The 20,279-nt window shown below is 61.2% G+C and overlaps 1 protein-coding gene across 1 annotated transcript in view; it reads left to right on the forward strand.

Moving 5' to 3' along the window:
- Window positions 1-19,119, forward strand: part of WDR1 (WD repeat domain 1) — a 37,055-nt gene extending 17,936 nt beyond the window's left edge. The window contains exons 6-15 of the mRNA XM_066280327.1: window positions 6,495-6,572; window positions 6,887-6,967; window positions 7,239-7,472; window positions 8,509-8,596; window positions 10,286-10,442; window positions 11,626-11,713; window positions 14,125-14,235; window positions 15,229-15,402; window positions 16,958-17,102; window positions 18,065-19,119. Coding sequence (XP_066136424.1) covers window positions 6,495-6,572; window positions 6,887-6,967; window positions 7,239-7,472; window positions 8,509-8,596; window positions 10,286-10,442; window positions 11,626-11,713; window positions 14,125-14,235; window positions 15,229-15,402; window positions 16,958-17,102; window positions 18,065-18,171 — 1,263 coding nt within the window. The 3' untranslated portion in view covers window positions 18,172-19,119. The remainder of the gene's footprint in view (window positions 1-6,494; window positions 6,573-6,886; window positions 6,968-7,238; window positions 7,473-8,508; window positions 8,597-10,285; window positions 10,443-11,625; window positions 11,714-14,124; window positions 14,236-15,228; window positions 15,403-16,957; window positions 17,103-18,064) is intronic.
- The last annotated feature ends 1,160 nt before the right edge of the window (window positions 19,120-20,279 follow it).

Here is a 20,279-nt window from a genome sequence, read left to right on the forward strand (position 1 = left end):
GCGCAGTGGGCAGAGTCTCCTGTGGGTCACCATGTGTGGTGGGCACTTTCCAGGCGCAGATCTTGGCATGGGTCCAGAGGGTTCTCCAAGGCTTCCCTGTTGGCAGTGAGATGGTCTTTGTTTCTTCGCGGGGCCACTGGGCAGGGTCTGCCTGTGTGTCGTGTGGGAAGAGCCCTCCTCCCCCACCCAGTACCTCTCCTCTGCCATCTCCTGTGACTGCTGCCTAATTGTGGGGGGAGGGCGGGGTGCTTCGCTGAAGGCTGGTTCACGGTGCCTCCTAAGTGGGGACAGAGACAGTGGAATGTCGGGTGACTCATGCTGAGTCAGATAACCGAGCCTCCGGCCCTGCATGGCTGTCCCAGTGGAGCTGTGCCCGCTCCCTGCGCCCCACACATTCTGTGTGGTTTCCGGGCTGTGGTCTGGGCTGCGGGGGGCGGGCTCCTTCCCTGGCTGGGACGGTCAGTTCCTCTGCAGAGGCTCAGTGGCGGGTCAGGAGCGGGATTGGAGCCCAGTCTGCTCCAGCCTGTGCCCTCACCACCCTGCCACCTCCCCGTGTGCTCACTTGGTCAGGACACGCCTTCTTTGTCTGTTCTCCTTTCTGCTGGAGAACATGGCCCGCGCCTAAGGATTGTGTAGGAAGTGTGCCCGGCTGGCACCTGTCTCTAGGGGCTCACAGCCCATCCCACGTCTGCCCATGGAGCTGTTGGTGTGGGTCCTGTATAGCCACTTCACACATGAGAAGGGACCGAACAGGAGGAGGGGGCACGGGGTGTTGGCCCAGCACTGCAGCGGGCTGTCACCTTCAGCTGCTCATCCCCCCAGCCCCTCAGAAAGCAGGGTGACTGCGGCCCCTCCACTGGCCCCCCAGAGCTGTGGGGAGGATGTCAGAGGGGCTGGCGAACAGCTGAGTGTTTCTGCAGAGTTCCTTGGGCTTCTGTTGGCACAGATTCTAACAGGCTCCGCTGGCCTTGTGTAGAAAGGACGGGAGGACACTTGGGTCCCCAACACTCTCCTAAAATGCCTTATTAAGGTGTTGATGACTCTTGGGACAAACCTCCCACTTCCCTTGCATATCTGCCAGAGGCCCTCACAGCCCTGGAGCAAAGCTGTGGGTGGAGGCCTGGGCAGCGGGCTGTCTGTCCATCCAGGTTCCAGTTCCCGCCCCCTTCCTTTCGACCACACTTTTTTTCTTTTTTTCTTTTTTTTACAGGGACAGAGAGAGAGTCAGAGAGAGGGATAGATATAGGGACAGACAGGAACAGAAAGAGATGAGAAGCATCAATCATTAGTTTTTCGTTGCGCGTTGCAACACCTTAGTTGTTCATTGATTGCTTTCTCATATGTGCCTTGACCACGGGCCTTCAGCAGACCGAGTGACCCGTTGCTCAAGCCAGCGACCTTGGGTCCAGGCTGGTGAGCCTTGCTCAAACCAGATGAGCCCGCGCTCAAGCTGGCAACCTCAGGGTCTCGAACCTGGGTCCTCTGCATTCCAGTCCGAGGCCCTATCCACTGCGCCACCACCTGGTCAGGCCTTTTGACCACACTTACGGCCACAGGGTAAGGGGCAGGCGTGTGAGCACAGAGGGGCCAAGTTCAAGCTGCCAACTTGAAGGAGTTGGATTCTGAGTTCAGTCCGTGCTGAGAGAAAACCTGCTGTGTGAACCGTGGGGAAGGGAAAGCAGTTTTTCAGACAAACCGGAGTGTCGGGACTTCCTCCAGCCGGCCACCTGGTGGCCTGAGTGGGGTCGTGATGCTGTTCTTGTCTGCAGAGTTCGCTGGTCGTACGGGCCCCTCTGTTGTGCAGGGCGGGACTGCAGTCCTTGTTCCTCCACAGCTGAGTCGCGGCTCCACTTGAGCCAGATGGCTGCCCTGCCCACTTCGGGGGCAGTGGCAACCTGGGAGGTGACGTCCCAGGGTCACAGGAGACAAGCATGAACGGAGATCTTTGGGCAGTGCGATCCTCACCCCCAGCGCTGGCATGCTGTGGGCAGAGGCTCCTCTGAGGCCGATGGTGGGACCGTGCCCGCTCCTGTGTCTGCCACGGGGCTTTCTTCCCGCGAGCACGTCCCTGGGGCAGATGCACAGACCTTGCTCAGTGCTTCTACCCGTCTCGTCCAGTGTGGCCGCAGGCAAGTGTCTACGCCTTTCCAGCCACCTGCTTCCTCCTCTGTCCGGTGTGAAAGGTGGCCGCCTGGGGTGACCAGGGATCCCCGTTTCTGGCACCTCTGCGAGCTGTGTCCATGTCTTGGGCCCCAGGTGTTGTCATCACTGGGATCGTTTGTCAGATGAAATGCTTAGAACCAGCAGTGTGGGACTCGCTTGCCCAGGCCTGCTTGCCCAGGCTAGCGTGTGATCTGGGACTGGGAGCTTCGGCCGCGCTGCCAGCGTGCCTGTATGAGGTCTGAGGTGCACAGTCGGCTCTGAGCGGGCCGCCTCGCTCCCTCTGAGCAGCTGGAGGTGAATTAAGCTAGAAACCTGTCTTGGCTATGATGAGAAGTCTTGCCTTCTAGACGGTTCAGCAACATTTGAGGTCTATCACACAGGGTTTTCTGATGTTTCTTTCCTTTTTCCTGTGTCCTTACGACAGGGCAGAAAAAGCAGAAGTTCCAGTTCTTTTTTTTTTTTTTCATTTTTCTGAAGCTGGAAACGGAGAGACAGACAGACTCCCGCATGCGCCCGACCGGGATCCACCCGGCACGCCCACCAGGGGCGACGCTCTGCCCACCAGGGGGCGATGCTCTGCCCCTCCAGGGCGTCGCCATGTTGCGACCAGAGCCACTCTAGCGCCTGGGGCAGAGGCCACAGAGCCATCCCCAGCGCCCGGGCCATCTTTGCTCCAATGGAGCCTTGGCTGCGGGAGGGGAAGAGAGAGACAGAGAGGGAAAGCATGGCGGAGGGGTGGAGAAGCAAATGGGCGCTTCTCCTGTGTGCCCTGGCCGGGAATCGAACCCGGGTCCTCCGCACGCCAGGCTGACGCTCTACCGCTGAGCCAACCGGCCAGGGCAGAAGTTCCAGTTCTTTGTGTTCATTGCGTGCTCACTCTGTACCTGCCGGCCTCATCCTCAGCCACCCCCACCCCCACCCCTGGTGTTGGTAGTTCCTGCTTTTCTTTTTTTTTTCTTTTTTTTTTTTGACTGAGAGAGGGACTGATAGGGACAGATAGGAAGGGAGAGAGATGAGAAGCATCAGTTCTTTGTTGCAGCACCTTAGTTGTTCATTGATTGCTTTCTCATATGTGCCTTGACTGGTGGGGGGGGGGATAATACAGCAGAGCAGTTGACCCCTTGCTCAAGCCAGTGACCTTGGGCTCAAGCCAGTGACCATGGGGTCATGTCAGTGATCCCACGCTCAAGCCAGTGACTCCGCGCTCATTCTGGTGAGCCCACGCTCAGGTTGGTGACCTTGGGGTTTGGAACCTGGGTCTTCCGCATCCCAGTCCAATGCTCTATCCACTGCGCCACCGCCTGGTCAGGCATCCTGCTTTTCCCAGGGCCCCGTGTGCTTAGTGACGGCCAAGCGGGGAGGGTGCCAGCGCGGGGGAGGCGGCAGTGTGGATCTCCCCACCTCAGTGTCCTTCCCGGCCTCCTGAGCAGACCCCGCTGACGGCAGGGTGAGTGACGGGACAGGGAGTGGCCCACAGAGGATTAGAACAGACGCATCCCTTGGGTGACAGGAGAGGCAGGCAGAGGGCACATCTCCATGCTGCTTCTCAGCCCAGCTGAGGCAGGTGAAGGGTGCGGCTGCCCCCCGAGGCGCCGTACGGGGAGACCTCGCAGAGGGAGGAGGAAGCCGGGCCTGGGAGGGGTGGTGGGCTGCAGGAAAGCGGACACCATCCCAGAGCCCCAGCCGCAGAGACCGGGCCCTGCTGTAGGCGGGCGGTGATGGTGGCCCAGGTGCCCGAGCCCATTTCTCTCCAGGCTCGTGACAAGGGAACAAGGCAGCGGGCACAGGGCCTTTCTGTACGAGGGACAGCTGAGGCCAGTGGGACCAGGAAGGGCTCCCAGAGGGGACACCTGAGCTGACTGGCTAGTCCACCTGTGCACACTGGAGTCCCGCCATGGAGCCCGGTGGCTCTCTGTCCCTATCGGTGACATGGACTCAGGTGCATTACCTAGTTATTACCTAATTGCTTTACGCCTCGGTTTTCTCAGTGGTGAGGGGGGATTGTGGAGGGGAGGTAGTGGTGGGGGCGACAAGGGCGGGTGCTGGGGAGTGTCAGAGTCCTGGCTCCTGGCTGTGACTCAGGGTGGCAGGAGTGGGCCAGCCTCCCAGGACCTTCCACACGGGGACAGCCTGAGAGTGGAGGCTGGACCCCCGGACTGTGCTGGGAGCCCACTGGGATGCTGGGGCGGGTCGGGGGCCGTGAGCCCTGGCCCAGTAGGGCAGCCGCCAGAAGCCCAAGCCTGAACCCCCTGGCCGAACGGTGTTGCCACACTCCGCTCCTCTGCGCCCTGCCCACCTCCCTGTGGAAGGGCTATGTTCACCCTGCCCACCTCCCTGTGGAAGGGCTATGTTCACCCTGCCCACCTCCCTGTGGAAGGGCTATGTTCACCCTGCCCACCGCCCTGTAGAAGGGCTATGTTTAGCACTCCCTCTTTTGGTTAATGGGCTGTTCAGAGCTCCCTCTCTGTAAGAGGGCTATTTCAGGAGCAGACATCAGGCTTCTGCTCATTTGGACACTTGGCTCGGATTGCAGGAAAAGCTGACAGGGAGGAGTTTCTAAAGCCACTCCGCACCTGGTCCTTGGGGGGCGGGGATTACGTTCGTCCATCCAGCCTCCATTAAACCCAGCCAGCGGGGCCTTCCCAGAAGCCTGCCTCGTTCCAGGGCCTGTGGGGACATCGCGGTGGGATACAGACCACACGTCAGAACACGCCATGGGCGTGTCACCATCACGTCAGGCCACCGAGGGCTGGGACCGAGGAGACAGGGACGGGTGCTCAGGGAAGGCCTCTCTGAGAAGAGGTGATGGCATCGGAATGGGTCCCCGCGGGCACCAGGGTTTGAGCCATGGTTTTGTCACCCAAGAGCTTTCCTTGCACCTCATCCAAAGAACGGGCGTGTGGAGGGTGCCCTCAGACCGTCCGCCACTGCCTTTGACCCGCCACGGCCTGGAGGGAGGGCGGTGTGGCCCAGCTGGGCGGCTGGCTGCCGTACGGCCTCGAGTGGACAGCACAGCAGGGGCAGGCGGCCTGAGCAGTTAGGGATCTGACCTTGGGGTGCGTCCAGCCAGGGGCCTGTGCCCGCCAGCCTCCTGCCCGGGGCCAGAGCCAGCGCAGTGGAGCGCTCTGAACAAGGAACTGGAGACAGCTCCTCACAGCCCGGCCTCTGGGGGCTGCTGTCTCTGTAACGGGGTCCCGGAGGCCCCGGGCCCTCACAGTGGGGGCTGCTGTCTCTGTAACGGGGTCCTGGAGGCCCCGGGCCCTCACAGTGGGGGCTGCTGTCTCTGTAACGGGGTCCTGGAGGCCCCGGGCCCTCACAGTGGCACAGTGACAGGACAGTGGGCATCTAGCAGTGGAGGCCGGGCCGTTGGGCCTGAAAGCCCCGGCTGGAACGTTGACTCACTTCCACTCTGGTTGAGTTGGGTGGATCACACCTGCTGGGAAGCCCTGTCCTCCGACTGCCATACCTGGAACCTAGAAAAGGGGACCTGGGCCTTAGGGCAGGGCGTCGGCCTCCCAGCAGGAGGAGCGGACACAAGAAAGGACACAGGAAATCCGAAGGATGAGCCCACAGCCACGCAGGAGCACAGGAGGGCTTCAGTGTCTCCCTGAAGGCTGAGTGTCTGCCCTGTGGAGGCAGTGAGCCCTCGGGCATGTGTGTGCTGGCAGGTGGAGGGTAAGAGCGGCTAGGGCCGATTGGACAGGGGCCGGGCTTTGTGTTTGCGGATTTCAGAGGATCATTCTGTGACACGAACCCTTCTTGGCTGAGTAGAGCATGAGTTCATTTGCTTGGTCAGGAAAGGGAATCACTCGTGGAAGTAGTTTCTCCTCGTGACTTAGATTCTTATTCCTTGTGAAGGTCGCAGCCGTTGTTTAACTTCCTTAAGGTACCAGTTGATTGCCAGCCGAGCACCTGCTGTGTGCTGGGCTTGGGCCAGGCTGGGGACTGGGGAGGTGGCCTCACCGTCATGGCAGGCAGGAAGCTTAGGAGTTGGGGCTTGAGCTCACGGGAGGGGGAGGGGGCGGGGGCGGGGGCAGAGGCGGTGCTGCCCACACAGACCAGGACGGGTCGGAGCGGACGGAGTTCTCAGCAGGACGACAGGGGCCTTCTCGGCAGAGACAGGCCTCGGCCAGCGCAGAGTCTGCACCAGCCCTCCTAGCCGAGAGCTGATGGGGACATGTTCAAGCTCTGAAGGCTTCCTGTGGCTGTGAACTCACATCAGTAGCAGGAGCTGTTTGAGGCGGGCTGTGTATATTTCACTGAAATAGCGACATAGCGAACTTGGCTGAACCTCCTGTCGTTACAATGGGTAACTGTCCCCTTTCCCACAGGACCACAGCCGCTTTGTCAACTGCGTACGTTTCTCTCCCGATGGGAACAGATTTGCCACCGCCAGCGCTGATGGCCAGGTGAGGGCCAGGGGCCGGGCTGGGGCCATGGAGGTGGGTTCCCCGGATTGCCCCTCTGGCTGTTCAGAGCAGATAGACGCACTAAAGCTGGTCTCAGCGTGCGGGCCTTGGACTCTCCCTCCTTCCCACCCCCTGGAATGCAGCTTAGTCACAGGGCTGTCACCAAAGCACAGGAGACAAGGCTCCCTGCCTCCTTTAAATGGAGCAGAAGTCACAATCTGTCAGTGCTTCTTCAGATGAACTCTCTCCGAGCCCGTCAGGGACTGAGAGAGCGTCGCTGCTGAGACTCACACACACACCCGCCTCTGTGACAGATTTACGTCTACGACGGGAAGACAGGAGAGAAGGTGTGCGCGCTGGGCGGGAGCAAGGCTCACGACGGGGGCATCTATGCTGTGAGTATCTGTGTTTCGTGACCTCGTCTGTGGTCGGGGCCGGGCCGGGCCGGGCCGGGCCTGGCCTGCGCGTGCGGTCATCCAGGCAGATTGCAGTCAGAAGCTCCCAGCCGGGGTGGTGCAGCGTTGCAGGGTGACGCTTGTCCCGTCCCTGCCCCGGCCCCTCTTCCAGCCGGCTTCTCCCTGCTCAGACGTGAGCGCCGTTGCCAGCCTGCTTCCGAGCCCCTCCCACTGAAATTCGCTGACACGTGGCACACTTTTGTTTGAGCAGATCAGTTGGAGTCCTGATAGCACCCATTTGCTTTCTGCTTCCGGAGACAAGACGTCTAAAATCTGGGACGTCAACGTGAACTCCGTCGTCACCACGTTTACCATGGGCTCCAATGTTCTGGACCAGCAGCTGGGCTGCTTGTGGCAGAAGGACCACCTCCTCAGCATCTCCTTGTCTGGGTACATCAATTACCTGGACAAAAACAACCCCAGCAAACCCCTGCGGGTCATCAAGGTAAGAGGCTGGCCCAGCCTGGCCCAGCCTGGGGCCGCAGGAGAGAGGGAGGCTGAGGGGGGCTGGGCCCGGGGCGCGGAGACGCTGGCGCGATGCTTGTTGCTTTCTGACTGTGTACGCGGCCAGAGGCCTGCCCTCTCCCCGTCCTGCGGGGCCAGAGGCCTGCCCTCTCCCTGTCCTGCAGGGCCGGCCTCCCACAGTTAGGAGCTCGCAGCCTCCGACACTCAGGAACCCAGGGCTGGGTATGGGAGCATCGCCACAGTGTGGGAGGCCACAGGAGCCTCGGGGGGAGGACCAGGTGGCCTCAGGTGGGCCTGGACATCGTGCAGCTCAACATGGATGTGTGTGGGAGCCCCTGGGGTCTGTGTTGTGACAGCAAAAGGCACACAGGGCTGGCGACATGGGAGGAAGTGACCTCACGTGACACAGCCGAGCTGTGGCAGCCTTGACGCCTGGCCCGGGGCCCGGCAGCAGCTGACGATGAGAGGGGCCCCGTCCCCGCTGCCGTCCCTGTCCCCCACTACCATCCCTGCCCCCGCTGCCGTCCCCGTCCCCACTGCCGTCCCCGTCCCCACTACCGTCCCCGTCCTCACTACCGTTTCTGTCCCCACTACCATCCCTGTCCCCATTGCCGTCCCTGTCCCCGCTACCGTCCCTGTCCTCACTACCGTCCCTGTCCCCACTGCCTTCCCCGTCCCCACTGCCATCCCTGTCCCCACTGCCATCCCTGTCCCCCTACCGTCCCCGTCCCCGCTACTGTCCCCATCCCCACTACCGTCCCCGTCCCCCAGGCGCACACCTCGGGCCCTCGGTGACCAGGGCCTGCCCTTGTGCCCTCTCCCACTGTCAGCCCCCGTGACGGGTCATCTCGGGAAACTTGCTGGCAGCCCGGAGCTCCTGGGGGACGGGTTCGCCCTGGTGCTGCCCCGGGTGGACCCGCCTCTGCCAGGTGGTGGTGGCAGCGGCAAGCGCGGTTTCGAGTCGCTGAGGCAGCTGGCGCGTCCTCAGCTCGCCCTGCACTCTCTCTCTCCTACAGGGTCACAGCAAATCAATCCAGTGCCTCACGGTGCATAAAAACGGCGGCAAGTCCTACATCTACTCTGGGAGCCACGACGGTCACATTAATATCCTTTGACTCAGAGCTGGCACCAGGCACTGGCGGGGGTGGGAACCTTGGGCTGCCCGGTGCCAGCGGCGAGGCCGGTCAGCTGGCAGCAGGGCTGCAAGCAGCCACGGCCTGGACCTGACGGGTCACTTCTCACTCTGCAGCCTCAAGTGTGGCTCTGCCGTGTGTGGCTCGAGTGCTGGCCTTGCTCCCTCGCCAGCAGCGCTCAGCGAGTCTCGGGTTCAGGAGCCCTCTTGTTTTGAAACTGGGGAAACGAGCTGAGATGCTGAAGTGCCTCACCCGGGTCGGAGCGCCTGTCGGCAGTAGGGGTGGGACCGGAACACCAGGCTCCTCCTGATCGGGCTCTTTGCAGTCTCTGAGACGGTCCCTACAGGCACGTGTGACCCTCACCACCAGTCCCCACCTCCCGGGCCACCTTGGAGCATGTGTCTGCAGGGTGCCTGGCCACAGGCACCACACCAGGCCTGGCTCCGGCCGGGCTGTCTGTTGGTCGGCTGTCTGTTGGTCAGGTGCCCTCGTGTGGACCGCTCCTGGTCTCTGTGCCCTCTGCCAGCTGGCGGGACTGACCGGAGCTCCCCAGGCCCCCACACCAGGCCTGGCTCCGGCCGGGCTGTGTGTCGGTCAGCTGCCCTCGTGTGGACCGCTCCTGGTCTCTGTGCCCTCTGCCGGCTGGCGGGACTGACCGGGAGCTCCCCAGGCCCGCACACCTGCCTCATGTCTGCAGACCTCTGCTTGCTCATGGGACCCATGGGGGCTCCCCACAGTCCCGGGGGAGGGAACACATGAGTCCCCTTCAGCCCCGTTAAGCGTAAGGAGGTGCAGGGCAAGCACCGTGGGGGAAAGTAGATGCCGGGATCCTCCTGGGGGAGCGTGCAGGCCTGGACCGCCCCATTACCTTCATCGGCCCGCGTCCCCGCTCATGCCCGCGCTCCTCGGCTCTGCGTCCCTGCTGTCGGGGCACCGGAACGCTGACCTCAGACACTTAGGTTTCCGTCCCTGTGGATGCCGGTGCCCCTCGCAGGGTCGTGTCAGCAGCGAAGGGCACGCCAGCTTCCCGAAGGGAACAGTAACCTTCATTGGAAGTGAGACTCATTGATTTAGAACAATCCCATCGTTTGCATCACACCGTACACCCCAGCCTCTGGAGCTCAAGCTCACAGACCAGCCCTGCTGAGATAGGGTGGCCTGGGCTTTAACTGGTGGCACCTGGTGTCTATCTGCTGAGCAGCGGGGCACAGCCGGCCTCCTGCTGCTGGTCCTGGGCTCAGCAGGTCCCAGGACGAGCGGACTGCAGCATTCATTGGCTCCGTTCACAGTGACGTCCTCCTGGACCCTCGGAGAGGCGCTGGTCCTCGCTCCCAAGCCCCCCGTGGGCAGGTAGTGACCTGTCCGCACTGTTGGCTCCGTGGGTGGGCACAGGTCTGTGATCTGCTCAGCTGTCCTCTGTGCCAGTGTCACAGGAGGCTCACTGGGCTCTCAGGTGCCTGGGCTACAAATGCCAGCTGACTTGCATCGGTCTGGCTGTCTGGCTGGTTTACCAGGATGCCTCTGAAATTCAGACTTGGATCTGCATGGGACCTCGCCTCAGGCCCAGTGGGTGCAGCCCAGGATGAGGCATTGGCAGGGACCCCTCGGTGGGGGGCACACGCCATCCCAGAGGCCCCGCTTTTCCTTAACTGCGCCCCACATTACTGGGATTCCGAGACCGGGGAGAATGACTCCTTCACTGGGAAGGGCCACACGAACCAGGTGTCCAGGATGACCGTGGACGAGTGTGGGCAGCTGGTGAGCTGCAGCATGGACGACACGGTGCGGTACACCAGCCTCACGCTGCGGGACTACAGGTGAGCCCCGCCCCCAGGCGCCCTGCGTCTCACGTTGCCACTCGAGGGCCCTCTGCTCCTCTCGTCCTGAGCGCGCGTGCTGTCGCTGGCCCTTGGCCAGGAGCAGAGTCAGGGTCCCGGTGACCGGCAGACCCGTGACCAGGTGTGGACTGCCTGGGAAGCCGGGCAGCACAGGTCTCCCCTGCACCCCACGCCATCTGCCGGTGAGAGGTGACAGGCAGCAGGAGGCGGTGTCGCACGTGGCTTGCACCGGTCCCACTGACGGGCAGTGCCTGGAGCTGGGTTGTTACCTTAACAGTGACTCGGCAGTTTTCAGAGTGGAGCGAGGAGGGAGCAAGCTGTGTGCTGTCCCTGCTCATGGCAGCGCGGGTGCACACCCAGGCTCGCCCTTACCAGCCTCGCTCTGTTCAGTTGTATAGCTGCCACCGTCGTCCCAGACGTGACAGACTCCTGGTGACCGTCACGTCGGGCACAGCACTCGAGCATAGCAAACCTATGAGTGCTGTGGCCACACCCCTTCCATGACTGTCCTGTCAGTCAGGCCTCGGGATAAGTGCGGAACCCGGGCGTTGGGGTCCTCTTTCCGCTGCCCCCAGAGCCTCAGCTGATGAGAAAACCCAGGGCAGGGTCATAACCTGGGTGCCCTGTCCCAGCTCGTCTCTGAGCCTTTGGGACCCACGCTTGGCCTAGTTACTTGGAATTTTCCTCAGTTTATCATTTTCAAGAAGTTTTTGTGTGTGTGAACTTTTCTGGGATGTTTTCTTAGTATCGCCTGAAAGTAAAGCTAACCCACGTTCGCCCTCTGAAAGTAGGGGCTTGTATTTTTCAGTGACCTGCTGAGAAGCCTGGTTAAACCGGGGGTGGGGTGAGCAGTGCACTGTTCTGTCTGCACCAGGCAGCACCAGGCCCTCGGGCGGGCAGAGGACACGAAGCTGACTGCAGTCGGGGCGGCAGGTCCTCCCCGTGTTCAAGAGCAGCAGGAATCATTCCCTTTGTCCCCCCTGCGCCCTCCCAGGCCCCAGTGCCCGTCGGGATTTCTAACTCCCCGACGTCTTGAGTCACCCGCCACCCCTGCCGTGGTTAGCCAGCCCCCTCCTGTGCAGGCTACAGCAGATGGGGATGCTGTGTCTTACACCTACGCCAGCCCCTAGACGTGCGGGTAACGCCTTCTCCTCTCTGACAGCGGGCAGGGCGTCGTGAAGCTGGACATCCAGCCGAAGTGCGTAGCTGCCGGCCCTGGCGGGTACACAGTGGTGGTGTGCATCGGGCAGGTAAGGACGCAGCGACGGCTGTGGGGCGTCAGGCTCTGAAACCCCTCCTGCCTTGTGGACAGCAGCTCGGACAGACCCCTGACCGAGTGCTGTTTGCACCGTGCTGGCCTTCACACGTGGCCACTCGGCAGTCCTGTCGTGTGTGGTGTCATCCCCGGCTTCCAGATGAGGGAGCAGAGGCCAGAGGCAGAGCTGGGATTTGAACCCAGGCAGCTGGTCAGGTCCTACACTCAGCGTCAGGCCACCCTGTACGTCTGTCGGCGTGAGGCCCGCAGGAGACAGCAGGGCGGTGTGTCCTCACTAGTATTAGGTCCTAGCGCTTGACTGTGGAAGCTGTGTGATTTCAGTCCTTTTTCTCACCCTCTCTCTGAGTTTTTCTTTTTTTTTTATTTTTACAGAGACAGAGAGAGATAGACAGGGACAGACAGAGAGGAACAGAGAGAGATGAGAAGCATCAATCATTAGTTTTCCGTTGCGACACCTTAGTTCATTGATTGCTTTCTCATATGTGCCTTGATTGTGGGGCTACAGCAGACCGAGTGACCCCTTGCTCGAGCCAGCAACCTTGGGTCCAAGCTAGTGAGCTTTTGCTCAAACCAGATGAGCCCACGCTCAAGCTGGCGACCTCAGGGTCTTGAACCTGGGTCCTCCACCTCCCTGTTCGAGGCTCTATCCACTGTGCCACCACCTGGTCAGGCTGAGCTTCTGTTTTCTTTCCTCTTAATAGCTCAGGGAGGATTATGGGGAAGTACGTCATGCCTTGTACTGTTGTGTGCTCCTGTCTTAAAGGAGCAGGCTGAAGCGTCCAGTGATCTAGGGGCTTTTCCGAGGCCCCCTGGTGGCAGGGGCACCAGGCCAGGGGGTTTGCTGATCCCCCTCCGCCACCTGGTTCTCACTCGTTACGATTGAGGTGCCCTCAAACCTTCTCTTTTGGAGTTTCTGGAAGGAAATGCCGAGTGCTGAGATCCCGCCTGACCCACTTTGTCCAGGACTCTGTGCTGTAGCAGACGCCGTCTGCCAGCAGACCTGGGCGTCCCGGCGTGTGGCTCAGGGAAGGCAGGGGGCACGAGCACCCGCGGCCCTGCGTTTTGCGAACTGAGTTGCTTGTGGGAGGTGGATTCTGTGTCCTAGATGACACGCTTCCCACCAGGCAGTTAAGCACACGGGCCGGGGAGCAGAGGGGGGCAGAGGAGGAGACGGCTTGTGCCCGAGTGGTCGGGCTGAACGGGAGGACCACCTTCTCAGACAAGCAGGCGGTGCTTCTCCGAGGAGGGTCGCTTTCCCGGCCCCCGTGTCTAACGCCTGCTCTTTGCAGGTGAGGGAATGAGTTGTGGGGCTTGGGGCATGGGGCCAGGCGCTCCGTACCATCTCCTGTGTGCTCGGGGGGTGACCCTGCTGTCTCTGGGGACTGGGCACGTGGCTGGGCGCTCCGTACCATCTCCTGTGTACTTGGGAGGTGACCCTGCTGTCTCTGGGGACAGGACACACGCAACACCCTTAGCAAAGCCGTGGCTCGTGCTCGTGGACGTAGCGGCTGGTTCTGTTTGCTTCATTAGGAACCTATCTGAGGCCTGGTTCCATCCTCACGGGGTCTGGGCCACACGGGCTCTTGTCCCCCGGGAGGCTGACGCTCAGGCAGCTCACGAGCTCTTCCCATAGGCGGTAGTGGCCGAGACGGGATCAGACTCTGGCATGTCTGTCCCGTTCCCTCCGGAAGGACCCAGACCCCAGGCACTAAGCCCTGCCTGAGGACTCAGCCGCGTCCCCATCAGTAGGAGGAAGCAGGGCTGGGGTGGTGTGCAGGAGGGTGCACAGGGAGCCCCCCGTCGCCTTCTCTGAGTGTCGTCCCGGGCTCCCCGCCCCCTGGGGCTGCCACGCTGTGGGGGCAGAGAGTCTGTGGGCCGGGTTTCAGCCCTGCTGACTGCCTGGTGGCAGCTGCCTCTGGGGGCTCCGTTTCCTCAGAGATGGGGTGCCAGGCTGTGGAGACATGCCAACCATGTTGTGTGTTTCACAGACGGCAGGTGACAGTCACAGAGGTGTTTCCTCAGACCCAAGGGAGCAGAACTTAGAATGCTCACGTGCCGTGTTTGTTCCCAGGGCTGGTTCAGGGCCTGTCGCTCCCGGTGCTTTTGTTCTCGAACCACAGGGGAGCTGGTTCAGCGATCGCATTCACTGGGTCTGCGAACCTCCCAGGAGGTCTTGTGGTGGTGAAGATGTGGTGATCACAGCTAGTATTCACTGTTACCCTGTGACTGGGACCTGTCACTGTCCCCTTGGCTGATGAGGGGGAAGCGTAATTCAGGGTCCCGGGGCTGGGTCCTGCCCTCCACACGGCAGGACGGAACCCAGACCGGGCCTGAGCGCTGTGCCCCGGGGCCTCTGCGGTCTGACTGGCTGCCCGCTGTTCCCAGATCGTCCTGCTCAAGGATCAGAAGAAGTGCTTCAGCATCGACAGCCCTGGCTACGAGCCCGAAGTGGTGGCGGTGCACCCCAGCGGGGACATGGTGGCTGTCGGGGGCACGGTGAGGCCCTGGCGTGTCTGGGGTGTGCGTGTGGGACTGTCATTACTGCCTTCCTTCTCGCTCTGGCTGTCTGCTCACCCTTGGTACCCTCACGGGCTCCTTCCACCAACTGTTCGCTTCTCAGAGCCAGGCCCGGGGCATAAAATTAAGGGCTCCCTACCCAGAAGGGTTGGTGCCTGAGGTGTGTCCACCCTGGTCCTGCTCCCTGAGCTCGCATGGAACCACCAGCGTCAGTGCCCAGGCCCCTCTTGGAGGCTGTGGCTGGCGGAGCTGGGCAGAGTCAGCTGTGGGCATCTCTGACCCAGGGGCCCTTGGGGGACAGCCAGTGGGCTGAGTGGCAGGCACAGGCCCTTTGAAAGGGGACGTGTGCCTTCTCTGAGAAGGGGTGCCTTGGCCATGACAAGGATGGGAAGTTTGCTGGAGAGGGGTTTCGCTAGAGGGAGCCCGGCATGTGGGGAGCCTGCGGGGTGCTGGGCGGGGCAGAGGGCGACGGAGCGCAGGGGAGGGCGGGTGCTGGGTGGGGCACAGGGTGACAGCGCAGGGGAGGGCGGGTGCTGGGGCGGGGCACAGGGCGACGGAGCGCAGGGGAGGGTGGGTGCTGGGCGGGGCACAGGGCGACGGAGCGCAGGGGAGGGCGGGTGCTGGGCGGGGCACAGGGCGACGGAGCGCAGGGGAGGGCGGGTGCTGGGCGGGGCACAGGGCGACGGAGCGCAGGGGAGGGCGGGTGCTGGGCGGGGCACAGGGCGACGGAGCGCAGGGGAGGGCGGGTGCTGGGCGGGGCACAGGGCGACGGAGCGCAGGGGAGGGCGGGTGTTTCCAGAGCCTGGCCTCCGGGTCTCTGCACTGGCACTTTCCAGGGTATCTGTAAAATGTGCAGACTCCTGAGCACCCAGACGCGGGGGTGCCCAGGCGCCTTCCCTTGACCCTCCCCGAGGTTGTGTGTGTGTGTGTATGTCTGTGTCGGGGTGGCTCACTGTCCCCTGTCCCCTGCAGGACGGGAATGTCCGCCTGTACTCCATCCTGGGCACCACACTGAAGGATGAGGGCAAGCTCCTGGAGGCCAAGGGCCCCGTGACTGACGTGGCATATTCCCACGATGGCGCCTTCCTCGCTGTGTGCGACGCCAGCAAGGTGGTCACGGTCTTCAGCGTCGCTGATGGCTACTCGGTGAGTGGACAGTCTGTCCTGTCTGTCCCCGTGCTGGACAGTGCGGGCGGCAGGTGGGGGCCCTGGCTTTTCCCTCCTGTTGTTGACAACCAGGTGGGCACACAAGACCACAAGGCTTCTTTGCCTTAGAGCGTGAATGACAAGTGACAGGACTTGCCGCCCAGGACCTTGTGGCCTTGGTGCTGAGATAGGTCAGAGTAGCCAAAGCTGGTGAGCTGGGCAGCCGCAGGGCGGGCTGGGAAGGAGACAGGCAGGCTGGCTCAGCTGGGCGGCCTGCTTCACTGACCTCCGGCCCCTGAGACTCTCTCTCTTCTGTCTGCGGGCTTGGGCTCTGTCTCTCCCTCGTCTCACCACTGTTTCAAGTCCAGTAAAGAGGGGCACGGGTTGTGCCAGCACTGCCAGCGCTTGGGGAACACGGGAGGTGGACGAGGACAGGACGCGGTTGCCAAGGCACCTGGCAGCTCATTCTGCTCCGGGCAGAGCGGGGCCTGGGCAGCGGCCCAGGGCGTGGCGTACGTGAGGGCGAGCGTTCCCGCCTCATTAGCAGAGCCGTGCCCTGGCCCGCGTCCGCCCTGGCCCGCACCTGAGGGACTGTGCTTGGGCAAGGTTCAGTCCCGGCCGGCTGAGCGACAGGTGCAGGGCGGGAGGGTGTCCAGTCCTGGGCCCTCCTCGCTGCCAGCCGACCCCGCTCGACGTTTGTAACAGTTCTGAAGTCTACAGCAGAGTCCAAACAATGGACCCATAGGCTTTCCCATTAACTTACCGTGCCGTGTTACTCATCCATTCAGTGATCTAGTTTCTGGCGCATTTAGAGTCATCGCAGGGCTCCTCTACATTTTCCCATAAGTACTCAGGTTACAAGTGGCTAACTAGTATTTAATAGTTCCTTGGTTTTACTTTGTTATAAGTTTACATATAGCGAAGGGCACAGGTGAGTAGGAGGACTTGTTTCCATGCGTTCGCCTGTAACCCACACCTTCGTCAGGAGAAAGCACGTGCCCCGCCCCAGGAAGCCCCCTGCCTGGTAGCACGCTGACCACTTTGTGAGCGGCTCCATGGGCCGTTACCAGCCCTGTTTGAGACATGCTGACTCGTCCACAAGAGTAGAATCCACGGCCAGAAAGGGCAGACTGGAGAGACACTGGTTAAGTTGACCGTTTCTGGGGACAGAACAAGATGGGATGCCTTCCCAGTCCGCTAGCAACCCCCAGTGACAGAGCTTCAGGGCGGGACACGCTCGGCAAGTGCCCTGCGCAGCCTCTGCCCGCCCAGGCCGCCCGCCCGCCCAGGCCACCCGCGTCCCTGGCCTGTGGGGGCGGGAGACCCGGGCCCTCACACTTCCCGACCCCGTTTCCTGGTCAGGCGTCCTCGCCGGGCTGAGCGCTCCGAAGGCGGCCAGCACTGTCCGGGGGCCTGAGGTGCTTGACGCTGGGCTGCGCCTGTGGTTCTCACAAGGAGGCCGTGCGTGGAGGTGCGGCCTGGCCGGGAGGGTTGGTGAGAGGAAGCCTTTCCCGGCATGAATCCTGACCTGCTGCCCCACTTTCACCTGCAATAGGAGAACAATGTTTTTTATGGACACCATGCAAAGATCGTCTGCCTGGCCTGGTCACCAGACAACGAGCACTTTGCCTCGGGCGGCATGGACATGATGGTGTACGTCTGGACCCTGAGTGACCCCGAGACCAGGGTCAAGATCCAAGGTGACTGGGGACCCACCCCGGCTCCCAGGCGGCTGGCCCCGGGGCTCTGGGGTCCGTGTGTCCTTCCAGGGGGGCCATCCGGTGAAGGCGGCTGTCCTCCCGCATCCAACCCCGGGCTCTGCCGGCTGCCAGGCACCCAGAGGGGAGTTCAGGAACTCAGAGAGTTCCTGAGTGCGAGCAGGTGTCTCTGTGTTCAGGACGTGTGCCGAGTCCCGGGGCCGCTCCTGACATCTCCGTCTTAGTCTGTCGGATACTGTAACAGGCCCCCACATACAAGGTGCCTTAAATGGAACAGAAATTTTAATTGCTCACAGTTCTACGGGCTAGCAGGCCGAGGTCAGGGGCCAGCGTGGCCGCTGAGAGCCTCTTCCATGTTGCAGACTGCTCACTGTGTCCCCATGGGTGGCAGGGGGTTCTCTGGGTCTCTCTGTAAGATCATCGCTGTTGTCCGTGACCTGAACTGCTCATCCCATCACCTTGGGCTAAATGAGGTTTTCAACTTAGACTTTGGGGGGACAAAGTGCTCAGACCTCCACCCCTCTCCTGTGCCCTCTGTTACAGCAGCGTCCAGGAGGACCGTCATGTGAGCCACACCCGGACGTGACGTTTTTCTAGCATCCATGTTGTTTAGTAGTAAACGTTATCTAACGCAGCGTCATTTCCACACGTGGCGTAGTGGCTACCAGCACAGGCGTTCGTGTCCCCCAGCACAGGCGTTTGTGTCCCCCGTGGCTCGTGCCGTGGGGGGGGGCTGTCCTGCGTAGGGCAGTGAGTGCCCCAGGTGTCGAGTGCCAGCATAGGGACACCCGCGGTCCCCTCGTCCTCTAGACTCTGGTCCTTCTGCAGAGAGGGGAAGGGGCTCCGTAACGGCGGTCGTGGTGGGTTTCCCGGGCACACGGGCGGCCACGTTGCCCACGTCCACGGAGAAGCAGAGTTGTCCTGACAGTGTTTTTCCTTCGCAGATGCGCACCGGCTACACCATGTCAGCAGCCTGGCCTGGCTGGACGAGCACACGCTGGTCACCACCTCCCACGACGCCTCTGTCAAAGAGTGGACAATCACCTACTGAGGACCCCGCCTTCGGACGGACCGAATCAGGGACTAGAGTTGAATCGCAGCAGAACACGGCATTTCTCTGAATATCTCTGTACCGCCCCCGCGCCCCCACCCCGCTCGGGAGGGAGGGGCCCCGCCTCCCGAGGACCCTCACCTTGGCAGGGTGTCCGTACCTATCCACGTCCTTCTGAAAGCTTTAGACAGTGACAGTTTGCACATGAAAAATAAAGTGAGCACTTAAACGGTGTGTGGAGCATAACTCGACCCCAGCGCAGCCCGAGTGCGGAACATTCCAGAGGCAGAGCCTCAAAAGCACACAGACCGCTCCCGTGGCTCCTGCCGGCTCCAGGAGGGGGCGCGTCCCGAGCCGGCCCGCAGGACGGCTGCACTGGGCGAGGCCGGCGTCCGTGGGGCGTGGCTGTCACCGGTCCCAGAGCCTGGGCCACGTGCGTGGTCGCCTCCAGGACGCCTCAGAGCAGATGGGCACACATGTGATCTTGTATTTCACTGTCCGTTTTTGTGCTTGATTTTAAGAATGGAACCATGAGGGGTTGTTTCTGTTTTATTTAACGTGTCTTTACTGTTGCCTGTCATTGTTTACAAGCTAGTGGGTTGAGGGCGCTGTCCCCAGGATATTAGAGCCCTTGTTAGCCAGACGGAGGTGTCCTGCTCACCATTTCACTGTCGTCCTGTTTTCCCGTCTTTCTTTCCCCCTCCTGCCCCCAAGAGCAAAGATTAATTTAAAGGTAAAGATGAAGTCACTGTAACCTGTCATTGTTTCGCCTTTTCCTTTTCAGTGCAGGAATTAAAAATAAGGACAAAACTCGGTGATCTGAGTGTCTTCGTGTGTCGGAATCACTGGTCAGTGTTGGCTGAGAGCCGTTCCTCCCCCTGCACTTGTGAAAACACTTTGAGCGCTTTACGAGATTAGACTGAGAGAATTAAATATCTTTTCTCTTCACTGTGGATTTCTGACTCTGTGTGGGACACCGGGGGCTGAGCAGGTGGCCAGAGGGAGCCCAGTCAGGCACTGGGGATTGTGAGAGCCACCTTTCCATGGGAGAGAGGCCCCAGGGAAGGGGCGGGCTGAGATCCCGACCACCAGATTGCTGTGTGACCTCATCTCTGGTCTCTGAGCCCTAATGGCTTTCATTTGTCAGCCGAAAACATTGGGCCCTTATTCCATCAGCCCACTGAGGTCTGTCCGTCAGCACAGCAGGAGTCTTTCCGAAGCTGACTTGCAGAGAAGTAGAAAGGATGGGGTGTGCAGTGGGCCATTAGGAGTGTCTGCAACACTGTGCCTCAAACTCCACATCCGTAAAGGGGGAATAACGGATGGTCCAGATGTCAGGATTGTGCACCGATTACATGCGACGCTCCAGGTAAACCCTAAGTCAGAGGCTGGCCTCGAGCAAGCGCACCAAGTGTGCGGCATGGTATCGGGTGTAAAAGGCAGTTAGCAAACTGCATGTAGCCGTTACCCCTGTGGATGCAGGATGCTGCTGTTAGCCAGCTCATGATCGTGCACCAGGAGGAGTCCACGAGGAATGTGGGGTGGGGTGGGGTGGGGTGAATCAGGGTAGGCTTCCTGGAGCAAGTGGCCCCTTTATGGGAGGACGCTCAAAAATGCTAGGAGTACTCAGGATGACATGCCTGGGAAACACTCAAGGGAAGATTTAATGTCCTCCAAAGCTCTGGTTTGGACTCCTTCCCTTCTGTAGAGATGAACAATTACAACCTCCTGTGAAAACCTGTTTTTTTCTGTTAAGTTCTAGATTCGTGTGAGTGGTTTTCTGATTGACCCCTCTGTAGACACTTCCGACATCGGGCTCTAGAACCTCAGCACCAATCACGGTTTGGACAGGACGAGTTTGGTGGCGGCTGTCTGTACCTTGTAGGGGGTTGTGGGCAGTGTCCCCATCCTCTGCACACTAGGTGCAGTCACACCCACTTACCCAATTATAACAACTCCAAACATCTCCAGACATTGCCAGGTCAGACAGGAGGTCCCCTTTTTTATTTGGAAAGAGCTAGGGAGGTTTTCGTGCGGCAGGAGCTTTATAGCTCCGTGACCTTAACGGCTCAGTTCTCTTGAAAGGGACATAAATGAGTTAACTTGCC

This window comes from Saccopteryx bilineata, chromosome 5, assembly GCF_036850765.1.
Source record: "Saccopteryx bilineata isolate mSacBil1 chromosome 5, mSacBil1_pri_phased_curated, whole genome shotgun sequence".
Classification (NCBI taxonomy): Eukaryota; Metazoa; Chordata; class Mammalia; order Chiroptera; family Emballonuridae; genus Saccopteryx; species Saccopteryx bilineata.